This window comes from Microtus ochrogaster, chromosome 10 (genome assembly GCF_000317375.1).
Source record: "Microtus ochrogaster isolate Prairie Vole_2 chromosome 10, MicOch1.0, whole genome shotgun sequence".
Classification (NCBI taxonomy): Eukaryota; Metazoa; Chordata; class Mammalia; order Rodentia; family Cricetidae; genus Microtus; species Microtus ochrogaster.
Window position 1 is genome coordinate 47,226,742 of NC_022016.1, and position 20,364 is coordinate 47,247,105.

Sequence of the window (20,364 nt, forward strand, 5' to 3'; positions counted from 1 at the left end):
GTGAAATGAGAAGACATTTTTAATTGATGTGGTAATGTCATACATCATTTGGATGTACATTTCTCACTTTGTACTTAGCTAATGACTATTGTTATCAATTTTATGTTTACTTAATATTACGGAAATTATGTTAGATAAAAATCAAATTCAAGCAATTTTCCTTCTATGGGTTGTAAACCAGCAGAGACAGCTTGCAATAAACACAGCGTTTGTTCAAAGAACTGCTAAGAATGTACAGTGCAGTGGAAATCCAAAATGTTTTTCAAAGGAGATGAGAAGTATAGAAGCTGGCCATGCATTTGACAATAAATGACCCATTGGGATCAATTACTGAGGCTGACCCTTTTAAGTAGGCAAAGGTTGCCAATGAACTCAGTGTGGAGTATTATTCTGCTATTTGAAGGAAATTGGAAAGGTAAAAAGGCTGGGCAATTAATTGGGTGCCTTGTAAGGTATGGGTGTGTTGGTACATGTGATTTTGAACTACTGTCCTATCTTAATTGTGTGCAATGAAGAAACATTACTTAATCCAATTTTGATGTGCAATAAAATGTAGACTGTATATGACGCTTGGTACAGCCAGTTTAAATGGCTGGTCCGAGAAACTCCAAAGCCAACCCACACCAAAATGTCACTGGTATCTGGTGCTGGTCTGATCCACTGCAACTTCTGAACACCCACAAAATCCTTACCCCTGAGAACCACACTCAACAAATCAAGGAGATGCACCAGAAACTGCACCACCCACAGCCAGTCAGAATCAGTTAACAGAAAGGGCCTAGCTCTCTATATGTTCAACCACACAACTTCAAGAGCTGAATGAACAGGGCTGGGAAGTTTAGTCTCATCCACCACCTTCAACTCACTCCTTCTGACCAACTGACTACCTTCAAGCATCTTGACTGTTCTCAGAGAAAACACTTCCACTGCCAGCAAGGTGCAGAAAATGCTGAGCACAGAGTTGAAAGTACTGGAATACATATATTTCTCATTGGCAAAAATGTTTGTAATATTTCCAAAATTGATTAATAAAAAATGTTTGAGTCTTGTTTTAATCTAAAATTTCAGTCTGAAGCTGCCAATTCCTTTTGCATAAACCTAATACAACCAAGACTACACTGACTATATGACAGGTAATGAAGCTGACCTAGAGAAAGACTGCCGGACAAAGGAAAACACCCAGGTAACTTGTTGACTGTGGGAGAATAAAAGACAAGAACAAATTTCCCTGGGTGGCTGTATATCCTGCATGAAGAAGCAACCAATCCATCTCTTTTTAAAGACAGGTGTCCAGTCATAGGTCATATTTAGAAGGAACACAGTGAAGTAGCTCAGCGCCTTCCTAATAGACCTTCATGCTAGACAAAAATCCCCTAACCACACTTGATCACTGGGGACAGAGAGCCACACGAAGAGAAGAAACTCACAGTTTCGAGTCTTCTTTGGTGAGGGAAGGAAATGTAAACATGAGTCCTCCGTGTGGACACAGAAGGGCAGAGTTCCCAATTGATGACACAGGAGTAGACCTTGCAGGCTTTCTATTCAAACAAGACAGGAGGTAAATTCAACACACTGCTGCATGAGGAGAGTTCTTATTTATTTTTGATTTTTCAACAAAGGGTTTCTCTGTGTAGACATGGCTGTCCTGGAACTTGCTTTGTAGACCAGGCTGGCCTCAACCTTGCTGAGATCTGCCTGCCTGTCTCCCAAGTGCTGGGACTTGTAACACCATTCCCAGACAGATTTTAATTAGGGGGGAGTGGGGAGTTTTCATGTGCCCATAGCGGGGTGGGGGTACTATGTATGCATGTCGTCATGTGCCCATAGCGGGGTGGGGGTAATATGTATGCCTGTCGTATATGCGCAGGCACATGTGTACTAGTACACAGCTCAAGTGTGCGAAAACCCAAGGATGATAGCAGGAGTCTTCATGACTTTTCCGAGCCTCTTACTTGAAGCCAGAGCTCACCTAGATGGGCTACTCAACTAGCAAACAGGTTCTGGAGACACCCAGGCTCTGCCTTCTGAGAACTCAATTACAAGCAAGCCTTCATTTGCACAGGTTATGCAGATCCAAAAGCTCATGTCATATGTGCTTCTAACAACTGAGCCACGAATGTCCGCAGCCTGTATTATTTTATTTATTTATTTATTTAGGTTTTTAAGACAGAGTCTCACTGTGTAGCCCTTGCTGTCCTGGAACTTACTATGTAGACCAAACTGTCTTCAAACTCAGAGATCTGCCTGCCTCCGCCTCCTGAATGCTGGGATTAAAAGCATGCACCATTACACCTGGCTCTCCAACATTTCTTTTAAATAATAATTTTAAACTAGAGATATATGTAAATGGGTATTATTAATTAAATATTTGTTCTGGGGTTAGCTGTGTCACTTCGTAGAAAACAAAGGTTGTCTGTGTGTGCCAGGAAAAGTAATCACAAATGCACCATTAAGGGAATCCATGAATTTTTTAAAAATACCAGTCAACCCACAAAAAGTAACGAAATTTCTTTTTTTACCTAACAAATTTCCGCCATTCGTCTAAAAAGAAGTGTGACACAATATAGAGAGTATCCGTATCCTGGAAACAAGAAGCACAGATATAATGTGTTAGCTTCATCTCCCCTCTGCACCTCTTAAATTGTCAAGGTGATTTTCTTTTTCAAATTCATGTTGTCATGTAACTTGCTAGGTAGCTCAGGTTGTCCTCAAACTCAGAAACACAGAACACAATCCTCCTGCAGCCTCCCACACTGCTGGGGTCATAGATCTGAGTGACCATACCCAGTGTGAACCACACTGTTTACAACGCAAATAAATGTATCCCCCCCACTCAAGCTGTGCAATAAAATGGAAACAGCGAGCTAGTCTATCTCCCAATTAGGAAAGGATGTGAAAAAGGAGAGGGCTGGGATGATCTGAAATACTTTTGGCTGAGGCCTTTAAAGTCGTGGGACTTTTTCCCTCTCTGTGGCAATCATGGTACCTCTGGCCAGTTACTGAGACACGGTCTGTTTTTGTCCTGAAACAAATTCGGAAGGGAAGCCTTCTGTTCATTTGCGATCATTTTATGTAAGGCTTCGTTTTCTTCCCCTTCTCGTTCTAGTATCTGAAAAAGATGGAAGCAGTTAAGCTGTCTCTCCTTGACAACATGTTTCCCTCTACATATACAGCCGTTCCACGGGAGGGGCACGCCATTCCCACAGTACCTTGCACTGCGAGCAGCACTCTTTGTAACTTGGGAACTCAGGAGCCTTTGGGAAGTACTGCCGCAGTTTACTCCAGGCCTCTTGAGAAACAAGCCTCCTTTCATTTTCAGATATGCTTAATCCCCCTAAATTAAAAGAGAAAAAATTTGCTTATAAAAACAGGGATGAAAGAAGTCAACATCTATTCGTCAAACATTTTAAAAGTGTACATATATTTCTGTGTGCACCTGTGTAGGTGTGTAAGTGCACGGCACGGGTGTGCAGGTCAGAGGACAGCCGGCAGGAGTCAGTTCTCACCTTCTACCTCGTGAGTCCCGGCTGTCAAACTCAGGTAGGTCAGACTGAATCACAAGCACTTTTACTCAGAGCCTAATCCCTATTCACTATCCTAATGGAGAGTCTATAGTGCTCTCTTTTCCTGCTGTTCAGTAACCTCTGATTCATTTGTGAGTTTCAGCACTGTCTCTAGCTGCAGTGTCAGCATGAGCATACACAGGCTTCTACCCACCTTAGGATGCTAGGCAGCATCCCAGGGGTTAAGAGTACTTCGTTTCCACCCACACACAAAATTGCTAATTCCCTTAAAAGACTATGCTCGACTTCTCAAAGTATCTTGCAATGAGCAGTATGTTCACAGATGTATGGACCTCAAACTGTTCTCTTTAAATCAAAGTTAAGTAATAAAGCAATGTCCTGACTAATCTAAGCCCTTGCTACTCAACCTCTAAATTTGTTCCCTAATTGCAATTGGTTTTGGGACTTTTATTTTTCCTTTTAAATTTTATTTTATATGTTTGGCTGCTTTGTCTGAATGTATGTCTGTCTGTGCACCACATGGGTGCCTGATACCAATGTAAGTCAGAAGGCATCAGAGTCCCTGGAAGAGCAATCAATGCTCTTAACCACTGAGCACTTGGCTTTCTTGGAGAAAGATGTATCTATGTAACTCAGGATGGCCCTTTAGCCTCCTGTACTGGGATGCTGTACAGGTGTGGGCTACCACATCTAGCCTGCAATTACTTTTGAAAAATCCTCTGGTTGATCAAAGATCCCAAAAGACAAGAAAAGAATAGGGGTCACGGCCGCTCTGCCACTTTTGTAATGTCAGGAGGGCTATAATCTGAACCACAGTAATTTCAGTGAGGCTCCTCGATTTACTGTTCAATCACATGCAGCCTGACTGACTTCTGATTATGTTGTATTTTTTCAACTATGCTAAAGTAAAATATGAGTGAACTGGGCTGACTGACATGGGTTTCATTGCTGAGAGGCCTACATGCAAGTTGTGTTCGTGCCCACAGGTACCTACAGATGAGTTACCAAGCAATGCAGCCACCACAGCACCTGAGCAACAAACATGCCTTTGTCATGCCAAATATGGTCTAATAATACAAAATATAATCTTCCTGAGTTAATTCTATTCCTCAATTCTTCTGACCCTTTGAATAATCTCAAGGAAAGGCTACCTTGAGCCAGGTGTGGTGATGTACTATAAGACTATAAGAGTAGAATAAAATATAGTATAGTAACTGGAGCCTGAGGAGGTCAAAGGTTCAAGGTCAGCCTCTGCTACAAAGAAGGATTGTCTGAAGGAAAGTGGCAAGCAAGTGGCAAGAGGGTCCAACAATAAAGAGCACTGACTGCTCTTCCAGGGGATCTAGGTTCAATTAACAGCACCCACATAGCAAGCAGCTTACAGCTGTCTCTAATTCCAGTTCCAGGGGACCTGACACCCTCACACAGACATGCATGCAGGCAAAACATCAATAAACATAAAATTAAAAAAAAATCATTGGAATGATGAAACACACATAGCAACATACAAATGTTGAACTGCAAGAGAGAAAGAAAAATCTTAACTAGGTTACAATCCTATGAGCAACTTACACAAAATGAGAGACAAATCAAATATACATAGGATACTGACATAAAAATTTTGCTGCAAAATAGGATACTTAAATAGGGCTAGATTGTTGCTCTTGCAAAGGACCCAGGTTCAGTTCATAGCACCTACAAGTCTGCTCATAGCCAACTGTCATTTCAGAGGGTCCAATGCCCTCTCTTCTGGCCTCTATAGGCACTGATGTATAGATGCAGAGTACAGAACTAAATTCAGTGCTCTTAACTTTAGTGCCATCTCTCCATCCCCATGTGTAGACACATCTGCACATACATCTGTATCTCCCTCCAACACACAAACAGGATGTACGCAATACAAGAAAATTACACTGTTGGCAAAAGTCAAGACGTAACCAGAGTAACAGGCAAGATGGCTGAGCAGAAGACTGGTGCCATGCAAATCATGTAAAGGCTGAAGCAGAGAACTGACTTCACACAGAAGCATGTCCCCAGACAAGGATAATGAAGTTTACAAAGCTAAGAATGAACTTTTAAAAGGAAGTGATCAGGAGCTGGGAAGAGAGATTAGTGGTTAAAAGAATGTTTTGTTCTTGCAGAAGATAGGAGTTTAATTCCCAGCATGCACCTCAGGCAGCTTAACTACCTGTGATTCCACTCGAGGAGCTCCAATGCCTCTGGCCTCTGTGGAGGCCAGCACTCATAGACACATACTCACACAGACATGCTAAAAATTAAAATAAAATGCCACCAGATTTACTATGATACAGACCTGCCCCACAGACCTGGTGTGGGCATCCAGAGGTTGAGAAAATGGGATTCAAAACTTGGTTGCACTCAGAATCTCAGTACCCAGGAGCTGAGTTATGGGGATTAATTTAAGTTTGAAACTAGCCAGAGCTATTGAGGTTTCTCAATAAATGAATGAATGAACATATAAATGCAGTATAAAAGAAAATCAAGAATTAAATTTAAAACCATTGGGTATTACCTTGGTTGGCTTAGAACTTGCTATGGGTCCAGGATAAAAGAAATTCTCAGGAAGGTGTGCTGACACATTCCTGTAATCCCAGCACTTAGGAGGTAGAGGCAAAAGAATTCTGAGTTGATGATACCCAACCTGGACTACATAATGAAATTCAAACAGAACTTTAGGGAAAGGGAGGAATGAAACATGGTGGGAGCTGATGCCAAACGGACAACAGATACAAGCTTCTAGCTTACCATGAGGACACAGGATGTCTTCATTAAAATTTAATTCCTCCTCCTCTTCTTTTTTTTCTTCCTTTGATTCATCTAATCAAAAAGAAGAGACAATTACAGCTCTGGCTGTTATAGTTAAAAATTAAAGCAGCACAACTTTAAGCAAAGAAACTTGAAATAATTCTGAAAAATCAAGGCAATTGAGACTTGAACAGGCGCGCAGAGCAGGCTATACTTCCCGTCCCTAAGAGGAAAGGAGAAAACCTCAACAACAGCGAAGGATTTGAAGAGTTATGCAATGACCCTGGCTTGCACTGTGATCCCAGCACTGAAGACAATGAAGGTGGGAAGATCAGGGCCGGCTTGACCTGTGTGGGAAGTTGTCTCCTCCAGGCTCTGCAGACAGGGTTTCGCTGTGTAACAACAGCTCTGGCTGTCCTGGAACTAACTATGTAGACCAGGCTAGTCTCAAACTCAAAGAAATCTGCCTGCTGCTGCCTCCTAAGAGCTGGGATCAAAGGTGTGTGCCACCACTATCCAGCTAATTTTTATTATTATTAATATTATAAAAGGAAAATAAGTTGACTTAGGAATCAGAGGTGGGTGGACCTGAGTTCAAGGACAGCCTCATCAACAGAATTATACAATGAAACCCTGTCTGGAAAAAAACAAACAAACAAACAAAAGCTTATCCAATAAAACATGCTTTTTCTCAATCTGAAAATTTACATATTCTCTAGTCAAGCGTCATCTACTGTCACTTTCACCTCCCTGCCCTGAGCGATTCAACAGACCCTTACATGGATATATGATGTTTATGAAGTCTGTGTCACTATCAACACCTCTCTGACCTTGCTTGTCTACACTGTCACCATGTATAATCCTAGACACTGGAAATCAATCAAGGAAGAAATCTTCAACATTTGGAGACTGAACTAGTTCTTCTTTTTCTCACCCCCCCCCTTTTCTTTTGTTTTGTTTTGTTTTTTGAGACATGGTTTCTCCATATCTTTGGAGCCTGTCCTGGAGCCTCAAACTCACAGAGACCCGCCTGTCTTGGACTAGTTTTTCAATGGCTTTCCAGGTTAGGAGACAGTTTCATCACAGTCTGTCCTGCCACGTGTGAAGATACACACCTGTGATCCCAGTACTTGGGAGGTGAAGGCAAGAGGACTATAAGTTCAATGTTAGCCTGGTCGATGGGGCCCCTCAAAGTGGGGGAAATGTTACAAGTTACTTAAAAAGCTAAAACAATGACTTAAGTGTCACACAATGGTAGAACACTTGCTCAGCATGTGCAAGTCTCTGAGTTTGATTCCCAGTGTCAAAAAACCAAAACAGAACCATGCCCCCCAAAAAAAACCTTAGGTAGAGAACTAGGGGCAAGAAGAACACAATCAGATACATTCTGTCATCTGTCACAAACAGAAGTTACTTCTTGAATGTGAGATGGTAACCTCAATAACAACTTTGGAAAAGATTAAGTGTCAACACCAAGTTAATCTCTTGTATCAGACTCCTAAACTCTTGATATTAGCAAGTCAGAGGCAAGCATCTAACGCTCCCTAGTCATCCAGGAGCCTGCACCCATCACAGAGCAGTGTGTGCCAATTACACATGTAGCTGACTCTCTGGCCTGCTGGGAAAATAGCACAGGATGAAGCACTGCAGGTAAACTGGACATCACATAGCATGACGTGTAAGAACGCTCGCTACCTCTGTCCCCACACACTGACTGTGGAAAAGTGAACCGGATCCGGTTAGTACACACACCCATACAGTGCCTATGCAGCCAGCAGTGCAGCACGGTCCCTGAAACGCCAGCAGGTTTCTTGCCTCCTGGCAGGGACTGGGAGTGGGAGGAATGACACATTGTTACATTTAAGATTCAAAAAGTCTGAGGCTGAGTGTACTGGTGCACAATTTTGATAACAGCAATCTAGAGGCAGGTGGATCTATGTGAGTTCAAGGCTAGCCTAGCCAACGTAATAAGTTCCAAGATAGGCAGAGCTACATAAGAGATCCTGTCTCAAAACAAAAATAACCCCACCCCCCAAAAAAAAAGAATGGGAAGAGGAGTTGAAATTAGGCCTATTACAGGGAAAGCAAAATGGAAAATATTTTCAAAATAGCCCAACGTAAAGACATTTCTATTTTCTAAGTCTACATAAAATGAAGAGCTGATGTATGAAGTGAGAAGGTGTGTGCTAGGTCAGATGATACCACTACAACTGTAGCAAGGGTTTTCTAATGACAAGAGCACACAACTGAAATCAATGCTAAGCCCTTGCATCACAGCAACAATAAAATATCTTTTCAAATTTAAATTGTATGTATATGGGTGGGTGTTTGAGCACTGGCATGTAGCCTTGGTGCCAAGGAGGCCAGAAGAGGGCATCAGATCCCCTGCGACTGGGGTTGACAGGCAATTGTAAGCCACTTTGTGGATGCTAGGACTTGAACATGGGTCCTCTGGAAGAGCAGCCACTGGTCTCATTACTGAAACACCTCTCCAGATCAATAAAATATTTTAATCAAAAGGAAAACTAACTGCAGGTCATGGTGGGGTACCTACAGTCCCAGCATTTGGGAGGCAGAGGCAGGCACATCGTTGCCATTTTGAGACCAGCCTGTACTATATAGTGAGTTCCAGGGCAGCCAGGGCTACAGTGAAACTGTCTAAAATGAAAAAAGAAAAGAAAACCTAAAATTTGAAAATGCACAGCTCAAGAGAATGGGAATCCAGCTAAGCAGTAGACAATATGCTCAGCAATGGCAAGTTTAGTCCTCCTACCCATTCAAGACACAAACTAGAACAGCTCCTTTCTAAAAGGAGCATCATCTGGGAATCCATGTTAAGTACAGAGATTATAAGCTGTAATGCTTAGTCAGGTGTGGTGCGCACTTGTAACTACAGCAGTAGAGTGCGGCAGGAAGATGTCAAGTTCCAGGCCAGTGCTAAATAGTGAGCTTGACACCCTGACACACACATACACACAGACACACACACACAAAGGAAACAAGAGAGAAGAGAGAAGAAGAGAGGAGAGAAGAGCGGGAAGGAGGGGAAGGGAGGGAGGGAAGGAAGAATGAAGGAAGCGAGATGGGGGGAGGGAGAGAGGGAGGGAGGGAGGGAGGGAGGGAGGGAGGGAAGCAAGGAGTGGAAATAATGGTTAAGTGTAGAAAATACATGCTCTCAATAAAGCTTAACAATTTAATATAACAGCAGGACAGTAGTGGCAAATGAACACCTTTAATCCCAGTTCTTAGGAGGAAGGTGTAAGTGATCTCTTGAATTGAAGAACAGACTGGTCTACAGAGCTAGTTTCAGGACAGGGCTACACAGAGTTACCCTGTCCTGAAAAACAAAAATACAAGCATATAAATGTCAGTATATGGGAATAAAATCAATAGAGCTGTAAGTTAGTGGAGAGGTAGCATACTTGCCTAGTTAGTGTGAGACCCTGGGTTCTAGGTCAAGTACCATAAAATAACAAAACAAAGGGGGTGTGAGGGAAGAAATCGGGTGAAAATAACTATTCACAAGTCACTAACGACATAGCACTAGTGAGCATAATTGACCTCAAAATTAGTGATGGCCAAAATCACAAGTCTCCAGTTTAGACCTAAGTTATTCTAAATGCCTTTGGCATCTGTTTATTACTAGGTTTACAATAACATGATTTCCTGTCTGAAAGCAGGGCTCAAAAAGAAAGAACAAGTAACAAGTTTTCCAAGCCCTGCCCTTTTTGAGGCAGAGTGCAGAGGTCACATTGGTCATTGGCTGCTATCCTAAAGCCAAACTGCTGAGCTCAACAGCCTGCAGGGCTTTCTGAAGCCCATTACCCTCCCCTCCCTGGAGGCTGGAGCAGAACTGACTTGACTCTGCACGTGACTGACTAGGTGGCATTTGAGCCCAGAGCTCACTAAAGGAGATGCCCCCAAGGCTCTGTTGAGTCTGTGAGTGGAATTTCAAAAGTTTGAACATCTATTATTTGCCCTTAGCTGTTTCTGAGACCTTGAGACTTAATAAACATCTTAACATACAGGGGCATAAATTTTTATTAAGGCAATTTTACTGAAAATGAAGATTGAAAGGCTAGGGCCTAGTGTTCCCCACTAGGAGCAAGCTGAACACAGTGCAGTTGTGGGGAAATGGCGGGAGGGGGACCACAGTGCAGCTTTGCCATGGAGATACTTCAACTCTGCAAGCACTAGTGAATGTTCAAGAAAAGGCTAGGCATAGAAACCTACAGTGCAAAAGCAGCAGCAGCTGGGGTGGTGGAACCCCATGGATAAAGAAAACAAAGCCACCCCCCACCAAAAAAAACTACAAAGGTTCTAACTCTGGAGTCATGGATTCCCCCATCACCTTTATTGAAGGGGCTCCCGTTTATCTTCCCGTTGCTTTGCTCCGCCTCACCATCCTGCTCATCTAGTTGTTCAAGGGCCAGCTGGCGCCAGCTGCGCAAGGAAGACTTTCCCACCCAAAATCCATCATTGCTGTGGAAAAGAGAGAATGTTAAGCCCTAGCAGGTGACTCTTAGTGTTCCCTCCTTTTATGTCTTTCCCCTGAAGCCCACAGCTAAAATGATTATAAACAGTCAAATCACTACTGTGCACACAAGTGTTTTTAATCCGATTCCTGATTCGAGCCATTTTCACGCCTCACTACTGAACTCCAGGTGTCTATTGCTTTGTTTCCATTCTAGATCATGCTCTCTTCTCATACGCTGAGTTCAAATCCGTTTCAATCATATTCAACTTTCTTCCACTTGATCACTACTCTTAGCACACACAACTCTTAGTATCTAAGTTGGCACAAAGATACTTGGGTATACACACCCTTACTGATGTCACAGAGGAGGCCTTGTAGAATTGGGCCAAAGGGAGACCAGGCTGAGGTCTGCTAGGAGATACTTAGGAACAAATGACATGAACACAGCAGGTGCCATTACTTAATGACTCTTGGTTGAATTAGAGGTGCTCTGTGGAGTGGGGTTTGACACCCAACACCCACTGAGTCCCCCGTTCGTCTCAGCATCACTTCATCCTTGCTGAAGGAGACACTACCTTCCCAGGCCTGAGTTCTCCAGACAAGCTTTCTGTACTCTAAGTCTGAGTATTGGCTCATGTGGTCAGGTCCAGACCTCTCCCCTTCCTCTTTTACAGAGCGAAGGCTGTGTCTGACTCAATTTATTTTCAGAGTAAGCACTGCAAAAATTCATTTTTTAAGACAATTCTAATTTAGCTGGGTGATGGTGGTACATGCCTTTAATTCTAACACACAGGAGGCAGAGAGGCAGGTGGACTGTGAATTCAAGGCCAATTTGGTCTACAGAGAGTTCTAAGACAGCCAGAGCTACTCAGAGAAACCCTGTTTCAAACAAAACAAAATTTCTAGTTTAAGGGCTGGAAAGAGGGCTAAGTGGTTAAGAGCACTGGCTGTATTTTCAGACAACCCGAGTTTGATTAAGAGAACCCAAAAGATGGTTCACAGCTGTCTGTACTCTATTCCCCAGGGATCCAATGACCATTTGCACTTTCTGTGGGAAACATACATAAACAAGATGCACATGCAGGCAAAACACCTACACATAAAATAAATAAATTTTTTAAATTAAACTAAGAAATGTGTATGCGGTGTGTTTTGCAATGTTTAAAGGTACATGTGTACACATATGCTTAAAGGTACAAAGTGCACATGTATGTTTAGAGGTGCAAGGTCAGTGGTCTTCCTCTTTATTCACTGAGGAGGGGTCTCTTTACCCGGAGCCCACTGCTTCTAGCTTGTCCCAGGAATCCCCCACTTCTGCCTCCTGGGACGACCATGTAACTCTTTATGTGGCTATTCAGGACCTGAACTCATCTTCATATTAGCAAGGGAAGTCCACAGTCCACAAGATCATCTCCCCAACCGCAGAAAGAAAAATATTTTTGTTAAGCATCCTGGGCTCAGCAGTAAAGGAGCTTGCTGCCAAGCATGGCAGGACCTGAGTTCAATTCCTTAGACCTACACAGTGAAAGGAGAGAACTACCAACTGAAAGCTGTACTCTTTCATGTCTACACGGGTCAGGAAACGTGCACATGCCCACAAACATGAACAAACACACATACACATGTAAGTGAATACTGCGGGGGGGGGGGAAGTAAAGGATGCTCACTCGCTCCTGCAGCCCAAGATGTCCTCCTGTCTTAGCCTCTAAAGTGCTAGGAATACAGCTGGATTCCTAGCTATTCTCACGGTACAGGTTTTACTTGAGAACTGCTCGGCTACCGACCTTCACTTAACAGTCAACTCTTTCCTAAAATGAGTAAGCAGCTGTCTGATTACTGCCTGGCAATGTTGTAGGCTCTCATAAACAGCATGCTGTGTAACATACCCCTTCATTGTTGTTTTCAGCAAATTGTTGACGGTTTTGTAATCTTCATTTAATTGGCTCTTCAGGCGCAGTACACGACAACGTTCTACAACACAGTCCTTACACAGGGCTTTCACTAAAGGCAAGAAAGACAATGAAAATAAACTTCATTCTCACACAGACTTCCTATGAGAATGTTTCCAGTGCTAAACAAAATACACAAGAATTTTAAATCTAAACCACAAATTCCTGCCACTCCCCCAAACAGGATTTCTCTGTTTAACAGCCCTGGGAGATCTCAAACTCACGGAGTTCTGCCTGCCTCTGCTCCCGAGTGCTGGGATTAAAGGTGTATGCTACCACACCTGGCCAAATCAAATTATTACAATAGTCTTTCTATATCCTGATCTTGTTGATCTAGCTACTCACTCATACATTAAGTTTTCTAAATAATGAAGACAGTGTTTATCAACTATAGTAGTTAATCAAACAAATCTAACTAGAGGAAGGAGGGTCAACAACATATCCAACAACTATACATGTAATAGTCTTCATGCAGACATGACTTCCCAAGCACAGAACACTGAAGGGATGAGAACAATACAGGACATAGCACAGTGCGCAGATGCTCTAGAAATCACATGCTGTTTCTGTGTTTAAATTTCATTTATTATTACTGTGGGTATATAATACACGTGCACATGCATGTGCCACAGTACACATCTGAGGACTACATGGAGTCTGTTTTTTTCCATCAAGGGGGTCCTGGGAAGCATTCAGGTCAATGGGCTTTGTGGCAAGTGCTTTCACCTACAGCGACATCACATCGGTCCTGAAATGTGATTCCTTGAAAGATCTTACGGGAGTCGGAGAGATGGCTCAGAGGTTAAGAGCACTTGTTCTTGCAGACGACCCAGGTCAATTCCCAAGACCAACATGGTGGCTCACAGCCATAACTACATTTCCAGGGGATGATGCCCCCTTCTGCCCTCCTTGGCACCAGGCATACACATTATACACAGACATACATGCAGTCAAAACACCTATAAAAAGATTTAGCCAGGCAGTGGTAGTATGTGCCTTTAGTCGCAGCACTCAGGAGGCAGAGGTGGATGGATCTCTGAGTTCAAGGCCGGCTTGTTTACAAAGTGTGACAGTCTGGGATGGGACAGCCATGGATACACAGAGACCCCCCCCCTCCAAAAAGATTCCCATTGTGTAATTTATTAATTCTGGATGGTGAGTACTTTAGAATGCAAAAGGCCTAGAGCATATAATTAAATGTTAAGCATAACCAAAAGTAGCACTTCACTTCAGGAAAGAGGAACTGGAGGTCATGCAATTCCCTTAGCCTCAGTGGAGATTAGCATAGAACCCATGTGGCCAGTTGCTCATTAAAAAGAACATGTAGTGTAGACATACTAAATAAATAAAAATTTTAAATAGAAATAAGTAGACACTTGCTTGAGAAGAAGTAGCCCAAACTAAACAGATTGGCTATTTTTGGCTATATAGCTTCTGTACATTCAAGAACTAAGCAGATTTAGAAACTAAGAAGCAATTTCCCAAACCTACACAAACAAGACAGAATGAGCTTTGCAAACAAAGGCTCAAGGCTTTGAGAAAGATTAGTGTATGTGCTGGGAATCCATTCTGTCTGCACTCCACCAGTCGCCTAGCAGCACTTCAGCTCTACTTGGCGAGCCCATTTTGCAAAGTATAAGAATGCTCAGTGTCTCAGTTAACTTCAGGTTGTCATCCAGTACTGACCTCAGAGAGTAGAGTGTAGGCAGAGAGGATGGACACTCTGACTTACCAGTTAGTCTTGGACCTCCTCCATAGCGACTGTAGAAAATGTCAGCCGCATATTCCGATATTCTCTTCATAATTGATATTTTATCTGGATGAAGCTTGTCGTGGGAACATAGGCAAGCATGATTATCAATAGGTTTGGTGGGTGTTGATTCATCCAACCACTTCTGCAGCCATTCAAGAGAGACAAATTCATAGGCCTCTGAGAAAAAAAGGAATGGGAAGAAACTATGTACTTTTACAGTTTTGGACTAAATGATCCAAGTCATTGTCCTCAAAAGACAGCACAAACTTTGTCCAAAGTCAGCAGGATCAGAAGAATCAGTGGGAGGTGTCTGATGTGTGGCTACAAATCCCAGTTAGCTAGCACTTCTGTGACCTCACGTTATACATGGAAACACATCTGCACAGAGCCCTATGGGATCGGCGGGTATTATTAGCCACATTCTACAAGAGGCATCCACAGAGAGAAGTGCCTTGCTTGAGAGCACAGCAGAGCTTCCATGAGGACACTTGGGTGCTGAATGGAAAATCATCACCTCATCCCTTACTCTGCACAACTGTGTGATATATATCTGAAGATTAAAATGAGAAGTCAGGATCGAGCTAAGTTAAAAATTTAACCTTGTCACCTACAACCACACTTCACAAGCTCATTTCATCATTCAACTTTCCTGAATCCAGGATGGGACTGGTGTGAAGAAAAAGTATTTATGATTTCCCCCAAAGTCTGTGTTACGATCCATTCATTTCATTGTTATTAATTTCAAGAAAATAATGCATTTGAAATAAGTTCTAGGGCAGAGTACACTAGAACATAATTATCAGTTTGCAAGTTCAAAAATTAAGAACACCAGACATTTCAAAACAAATTTTAACTTGGGGAGAGGGAGTCCCAGAGTTCCCCAAAAGGCAAAGTTAAAAATAAAGGGACAGCTTTGATTACTTACAAAGATCTCCAGTGAGTCCCAGCATAAAACATAGAAGAAAACACACAAAGGTTGAATTCATGTATTTGTATCGTGTGCTACTTCTGGCGAGATCTGAGGGGCAGACACTTTAATGCAAAGCTCACTGTGACCAGTTTCACATCCCCGGAGTCACACATCTAGAAAGTTAACTCCCACTTCATTTTAGTTCAAACATTTCAATGTTTTGACAAAAAAAAAAAAAAATTGGCGCGTCAGATCCACTTTTGCACTGAAACTGGACAGCAAGGGGCAGCACTAGGCAGCTGCAGGGGAAGATGACCTGCCTGCTGAGACCAAAGTCTAATCCAAGTTCTGCCTTAGAAACTCAACGTGAGCAAGTCACTTAAACTCTCTAGGCTTCAGATCTTTAATTTGCAAAATGAAGGTAATAATACCTGCCTTCTACCTACCTCACAGAGATGTTGCTGAGTGTAAAAGATAAGATATGTGAAGCATTTTGAGCTTTTTGGAAGAAAAGAGATATAGAAAAGTTAATTATACATACAAACAAAATCTATAAGAGGAGACCGTAAGACACAGGACAGGTAAAATGGTCGTGGCATCCTACAAGTATCAGCATGACAAGGGCTGGGGTGTAGTTCAATGATGCACTATTTGCCTAACATGAGTGCAGCCCTGGGCCGAATCCCCAACACCATCAACAAATGAAAAGCAAAACAATAATACATACATGCTTTTAGTGAGGCACACAGCTCAGAGTAGAGAGACTGCCCTGAATGTGCACTGCCCTTGTTCAATCCCCAGTACTAGTATCACCCCAGACCCCCAAATCATACCATAACCAATTATATTCAAAACACCTCCCTCATTCTGTGCTGTTTATCAGGTTTAGGCTGAGTGTAAAAGGAAGGTGTGTGTGGGGGTGACCCTTATCTGTGGGAAATAAAGTCTTCAATATTAAATACTTCCTATACAAAGTCAGAGAGTAAAGTTTTGAATATTTTCAAGGAGAGTGAGGGATTGATACAGGTTCCCACATAAGGAATAATTCTCCAGGTTCTGTTCTTCCAGCATCCACAGAAAAGTGAACAGAGGGCAACACCTTCTGTTGGGGGGATGGGCCAAATGGATCTGCCTATTGAAGCTGGCAGTGGTGGCTCTCATCTATAATTCCAGCACTCAGAGGACCAAAGTGGGAGGGTCACTCGTGTTTGAGGCCAGCAGGAGCTACATGGTGAGCTCCAGACCAGCTTGAGCTACGGGGAGACCTTGTCCCAGAAGACAAAAAGAATTAACCACTATAAGGAGGAAGTCCTTGGACGATAAAGACACACAATGAATATGTGCTCAAAGGCAGGTAGGTCCAAGGTAACCTGTCCAATCATCTACTAGAATCTCACTGAAAACTTCCCAAATGAAGTTTGCTATTTTAGCTTTTAAATGATTATGAATTAATGTAATATCCCAAGATTGGGGGGAAAATCACTTCTGCCTTTACAGTAGCAGACACTGTACACGATTCTGATCTAACCTCCTACTCATCATTACCCAGCTTTGGCTTCAGTGTGCTGGGGTCCTGGGAGAGCAAGCATTAACTACGGTGATGCCCCTGTAATCCCAGCACCAAGGAAGCTGAGGAAGGAGAACTGTCATGAATTTGAGGCCACCCTGGGTTACTGAGTAAAGTCATCTTGAAATAAGTCAAATATCATGAGTGAGTTTGATGTAAGGTCCAAAATAAATAAAATTTAAAAAATGGATTTTGAGTATAACAAAGTTAAGAGTCCTGAATAATAATAGCATGAAAAAAAATATAACAGTTTCTCTAGAATTCAAGCACCTTCAAGTTTAAATAGCAGCCAAAATGATAATGTGATTTTTCATTTACACTGAGACTTGGATTTTTAGGACAGGTGGCCTTTCAAAAGAATACTCATACAACAATATAAAACGATGATTGTTTTAGAATGAGGAGTTCCCAATAGGTGAGGGTCCTGATTGGTCAAGGAATAGAAGCCATCATGGCGCCCTAAGAGTGAGTGGTTCACAATCCAGGGTCTCTCCAGACACAAGCATGCACTTTGCCCCACAAAGCTTCACCCTCACTCCCTCATGCCATTCTGTCTTCGGGGCAGGAGTCCTCTTTTCCTTCTGCACAGGCCACGAAACTGACTACAGTTTGGAGAACAGATTTCTATGGCCAACACTTTAGACTGGAGGCCCATGAACTGAGTGCTCTTACCCCTGAGTTTATTTCTTAATAAGTACAGGTCAGTGACTCTTTCAGATACTTCTAGCACTTAAACACAGTTCAAGTACCAAGTCACAAAGAAGGAAGTGAATCAAACCAAGCAGCAGTTTGGTATGACATTTTTCCTCCTTTGGGTGCTGAGTCAGGACCTATCTTTTCAAGCACATGACCCTCATCTGAGCTGTACCAATCACAGGAGGAAACACCTCAAGACTATTCATACGGGCCTAGGGATGTAAGTCATCTTTGATATAAATTATAGCAGCAATGGAAAATTAATACAAAAAAAGCGAAACCATCTGTACAATTTTATGCTTAAATGCTTATTTTAAGTTCATAAATATTGCTCTCCTCCATATGCAGGAGCGAGGCTGGAAGATGTATTTTGTGATTTGACAAACAATTCATAGCCACCGAAGGCACAAGGTAAATTTGAATAAACGAGGACACATAAACAGATGAGCAGGTTGTATCAGAGGTGAACTAGATAAGATTTTCTACCTCAACATTTCATATGAAAAATTGTATACACACACACACACACACACACACACACATATATCAGTTAATACTCTTAGAAAACAAAGTATTTAAAAACAGAAGAAAGGCCACAGTGATCCAAGCAGATCTGGCTTTAGAAACATTTTATCTCACAGAAGAAAAAAAATTGGTTTTAAGACAAAGTTTCATTATGTAGACCAGGCTAGCCTCTATCTCACAGGGATCTGACAACCTCTGCCTCTTCGGGTGCTGGAATTAAAGGTATGCACCACCATGCCTAGAAGTAAAATATCTTCTTTAAAAAAATTTATGACAGTATGTGTGTGCATGGTGAGGAGGTTGGCATGAAGCATACAAAGGTCAGAGAAGAGTCTGTTGAAGTCACTTCTTTCCTACCATGTGTGTCCCGGGAATCAAACTCAGGTTTTTAGGCTTGGCAACAAGCACCTTTTCCCCTGAGCAATATCTTCAGCCCACAGTAAAAAGGTCTTTACAGGTCAAAAATGCAGAGAGTTGACCTAGGATTTATCATAGCCTCCCAATTCAAAAAAGGAAGTGACAAAATTATATAGGATGACATCTAGTTACTGCCAGTTTCCATAGTGATTTTAGAGTGTTTAAGCTGGCCTCTAAGAGAGAAAATTGGTTTTTCATAAACACTTTTACAACATTTAAAGATTAAAGCACCACAAAAGCAAAACCCCAGACATTCAATAGCAATAGTGTTGTCCTGGAATATCTCACAGACCAGTTCCAGCAGGCAACCTTTGGTACAGCTCCTTCACCTCCTCGTGTTTCGCTTTGCCTTTGTCCACACTCTGCCTGCGCATCTCAGCCATTTCAACACACCACTCCTCAAACTTGGAATTATCCCGATCCACCAGCTCTTGAAGAAAGGCTATCCAAGAGAGAAACACAAAAACCAATCTTATCTTCTCTTCCAAAGACAAAGATTACACTGCTATGCACATTATCATCTAGGGATGAATGAATGGAACCCTCTACTGGTGAAACCGAAGGTGGAATGCGGTCAGGTGATCCCTACCCCGACTGCCCAGAAACATCAAATGGCTCTACACTACAGTGTGTGGGACAGGCCAGGGAGACCGGTTTCTTTAGCTCTACAAGTTGAACAAAATAAAACCGAACATCAATTTAAGCTACCTTCTAACACTGACAACTATTTCTGCCTTTCTTGGGAGGTTGGGGTAATAGAACAGGCCTAAGGCTCAGTCGTTCCAAAAACTCAGTAGTTGTTGATTTGTGACCAGCACTCACTTTCATTGACATCTACCATACTGAAGAGACCTGCTACAATGTGAGCAGTCTGGTAATGGTCACTAATCCACCTGGAAGTACAGAATTCTACAGTATCTCCAGAAGCAATTTAGAAAAAGTGATTACCTGGGACTTGAACCACTGTGTGATTCTTTTCCTGGGTTTGCAGTCTATAAACCAACATGTATGCATTTCGAGAACAATGAGTTCCTTTGCCACACTTGGGTTTACGGGTCTGGGATTTAGAAGGCTCTGCTGGGATAAAGAAATAAAAGACAACTTAACAAGATGGTCCATACCTTAGGGACTTGGGGGATACATAAAAAAATTACGTATATGCTCAGTGCACAAACATCCCCCAAACGCACATTTAAAAAGCTGCGTGCAGTGGCACACACTTGCAATCTCAGTACTCAAGCAGTGGGGATAGGCAAATCCCTGGGGATTGCTGGCCCTAAACAATAAACTCCAACCTATTAGAAACCCTGTCTCAAAAAAACAAAGTGGATGGCACCCGGGAGACCCAAGATTGACCTGACTTCTGCATACACCCGAGTGCACGTGCACATGCATGCACACACACAATTTCTAGGAGTGGAGATCTGGCTCAGCAGTTAAGAGCATGGGCTATTCTTGCAGAGGAACAGTTTTCAGTTCCCAGCAACAAGTGTTAGTTTACAACCAAATGTAACTCTGCTTCCAGTTCTGCCACTCTTCTGAAGATCACACAACCTGTTCTGGCCTCCATGGGCAGAAAAGCCTGTGGTACACTTATAAACAGGAAAAATAAGCACACACTCAAAACAAAACAAACTATCTCAAAAAATCCAAATGAAAAAGTTATTTAAGCTGGGCGATGGTGGCACATGCACCCAGCACTCGGGAGGCAGAGGCAGGTGGATCTCTGTGAGTTCGAGACCAGCCTGGTCTACAGAGCTAGTTCCAGGACAGGCTCCAA

At 42.5% G+C, this 20,364-nt stretch overlaps 1 protein-coding gene across 4 annotated transcripts in view; it reads right to left on the reverse strand.

Moving 5' to 3' along the window:
* Usp48 (ubiquitin specific peptidase 48) overlaps positions 1-20,364 on the reverse strand; it is a 72,275-nt gene that overhangs the window by 25,327 nt on the left and 26,584 nt on the right. For 3 of the 4 annotated variants that reach the window (XM_026782334.1, XM_005352992.2, XM_026782333.1), the window contains exons 10-19: positions 19,533-19,661; positions 18,877-19,026; positions 14,449-14,646; positions 12,654-12,768; positions 10,642-10,772; positions 6,291-6,362; positions 3,210-3,334; positions 2,987-3,109; positions 2,520-2,581; positions 1,428-1,538 (exon numbers count right to left, since the gene is read on the reverse strand). In XM_026782334.1, the coding sequence (XP_026638135.1) occupies positions 1,428-1,538; positions 2,520-2,581; positions 2,987-3,109; positions 3,210-3,334; positions 6,291-6,362; positions 10,642-10,772; positions 12,654-12,768; positions 14,449-14,646; positions 18,877-19,026; positions 19,533-19,661 (1,216 nt within the window). The remainder of the gene's footprint in view (positions 1-1,427; positions 1,539-2,519; positions 2,582-2,986; positions 3,110-3,209; positions 3,335-6,290; positions 6,363-10,641; positions 10,773-12,653; positions 12,769-14,448; positions 14,647-18,876; positions 19,027-19,532; positions 19,662-20,364) is intronic. The other variant, XM_026782332.1, reaches the window with a different exon arrangement.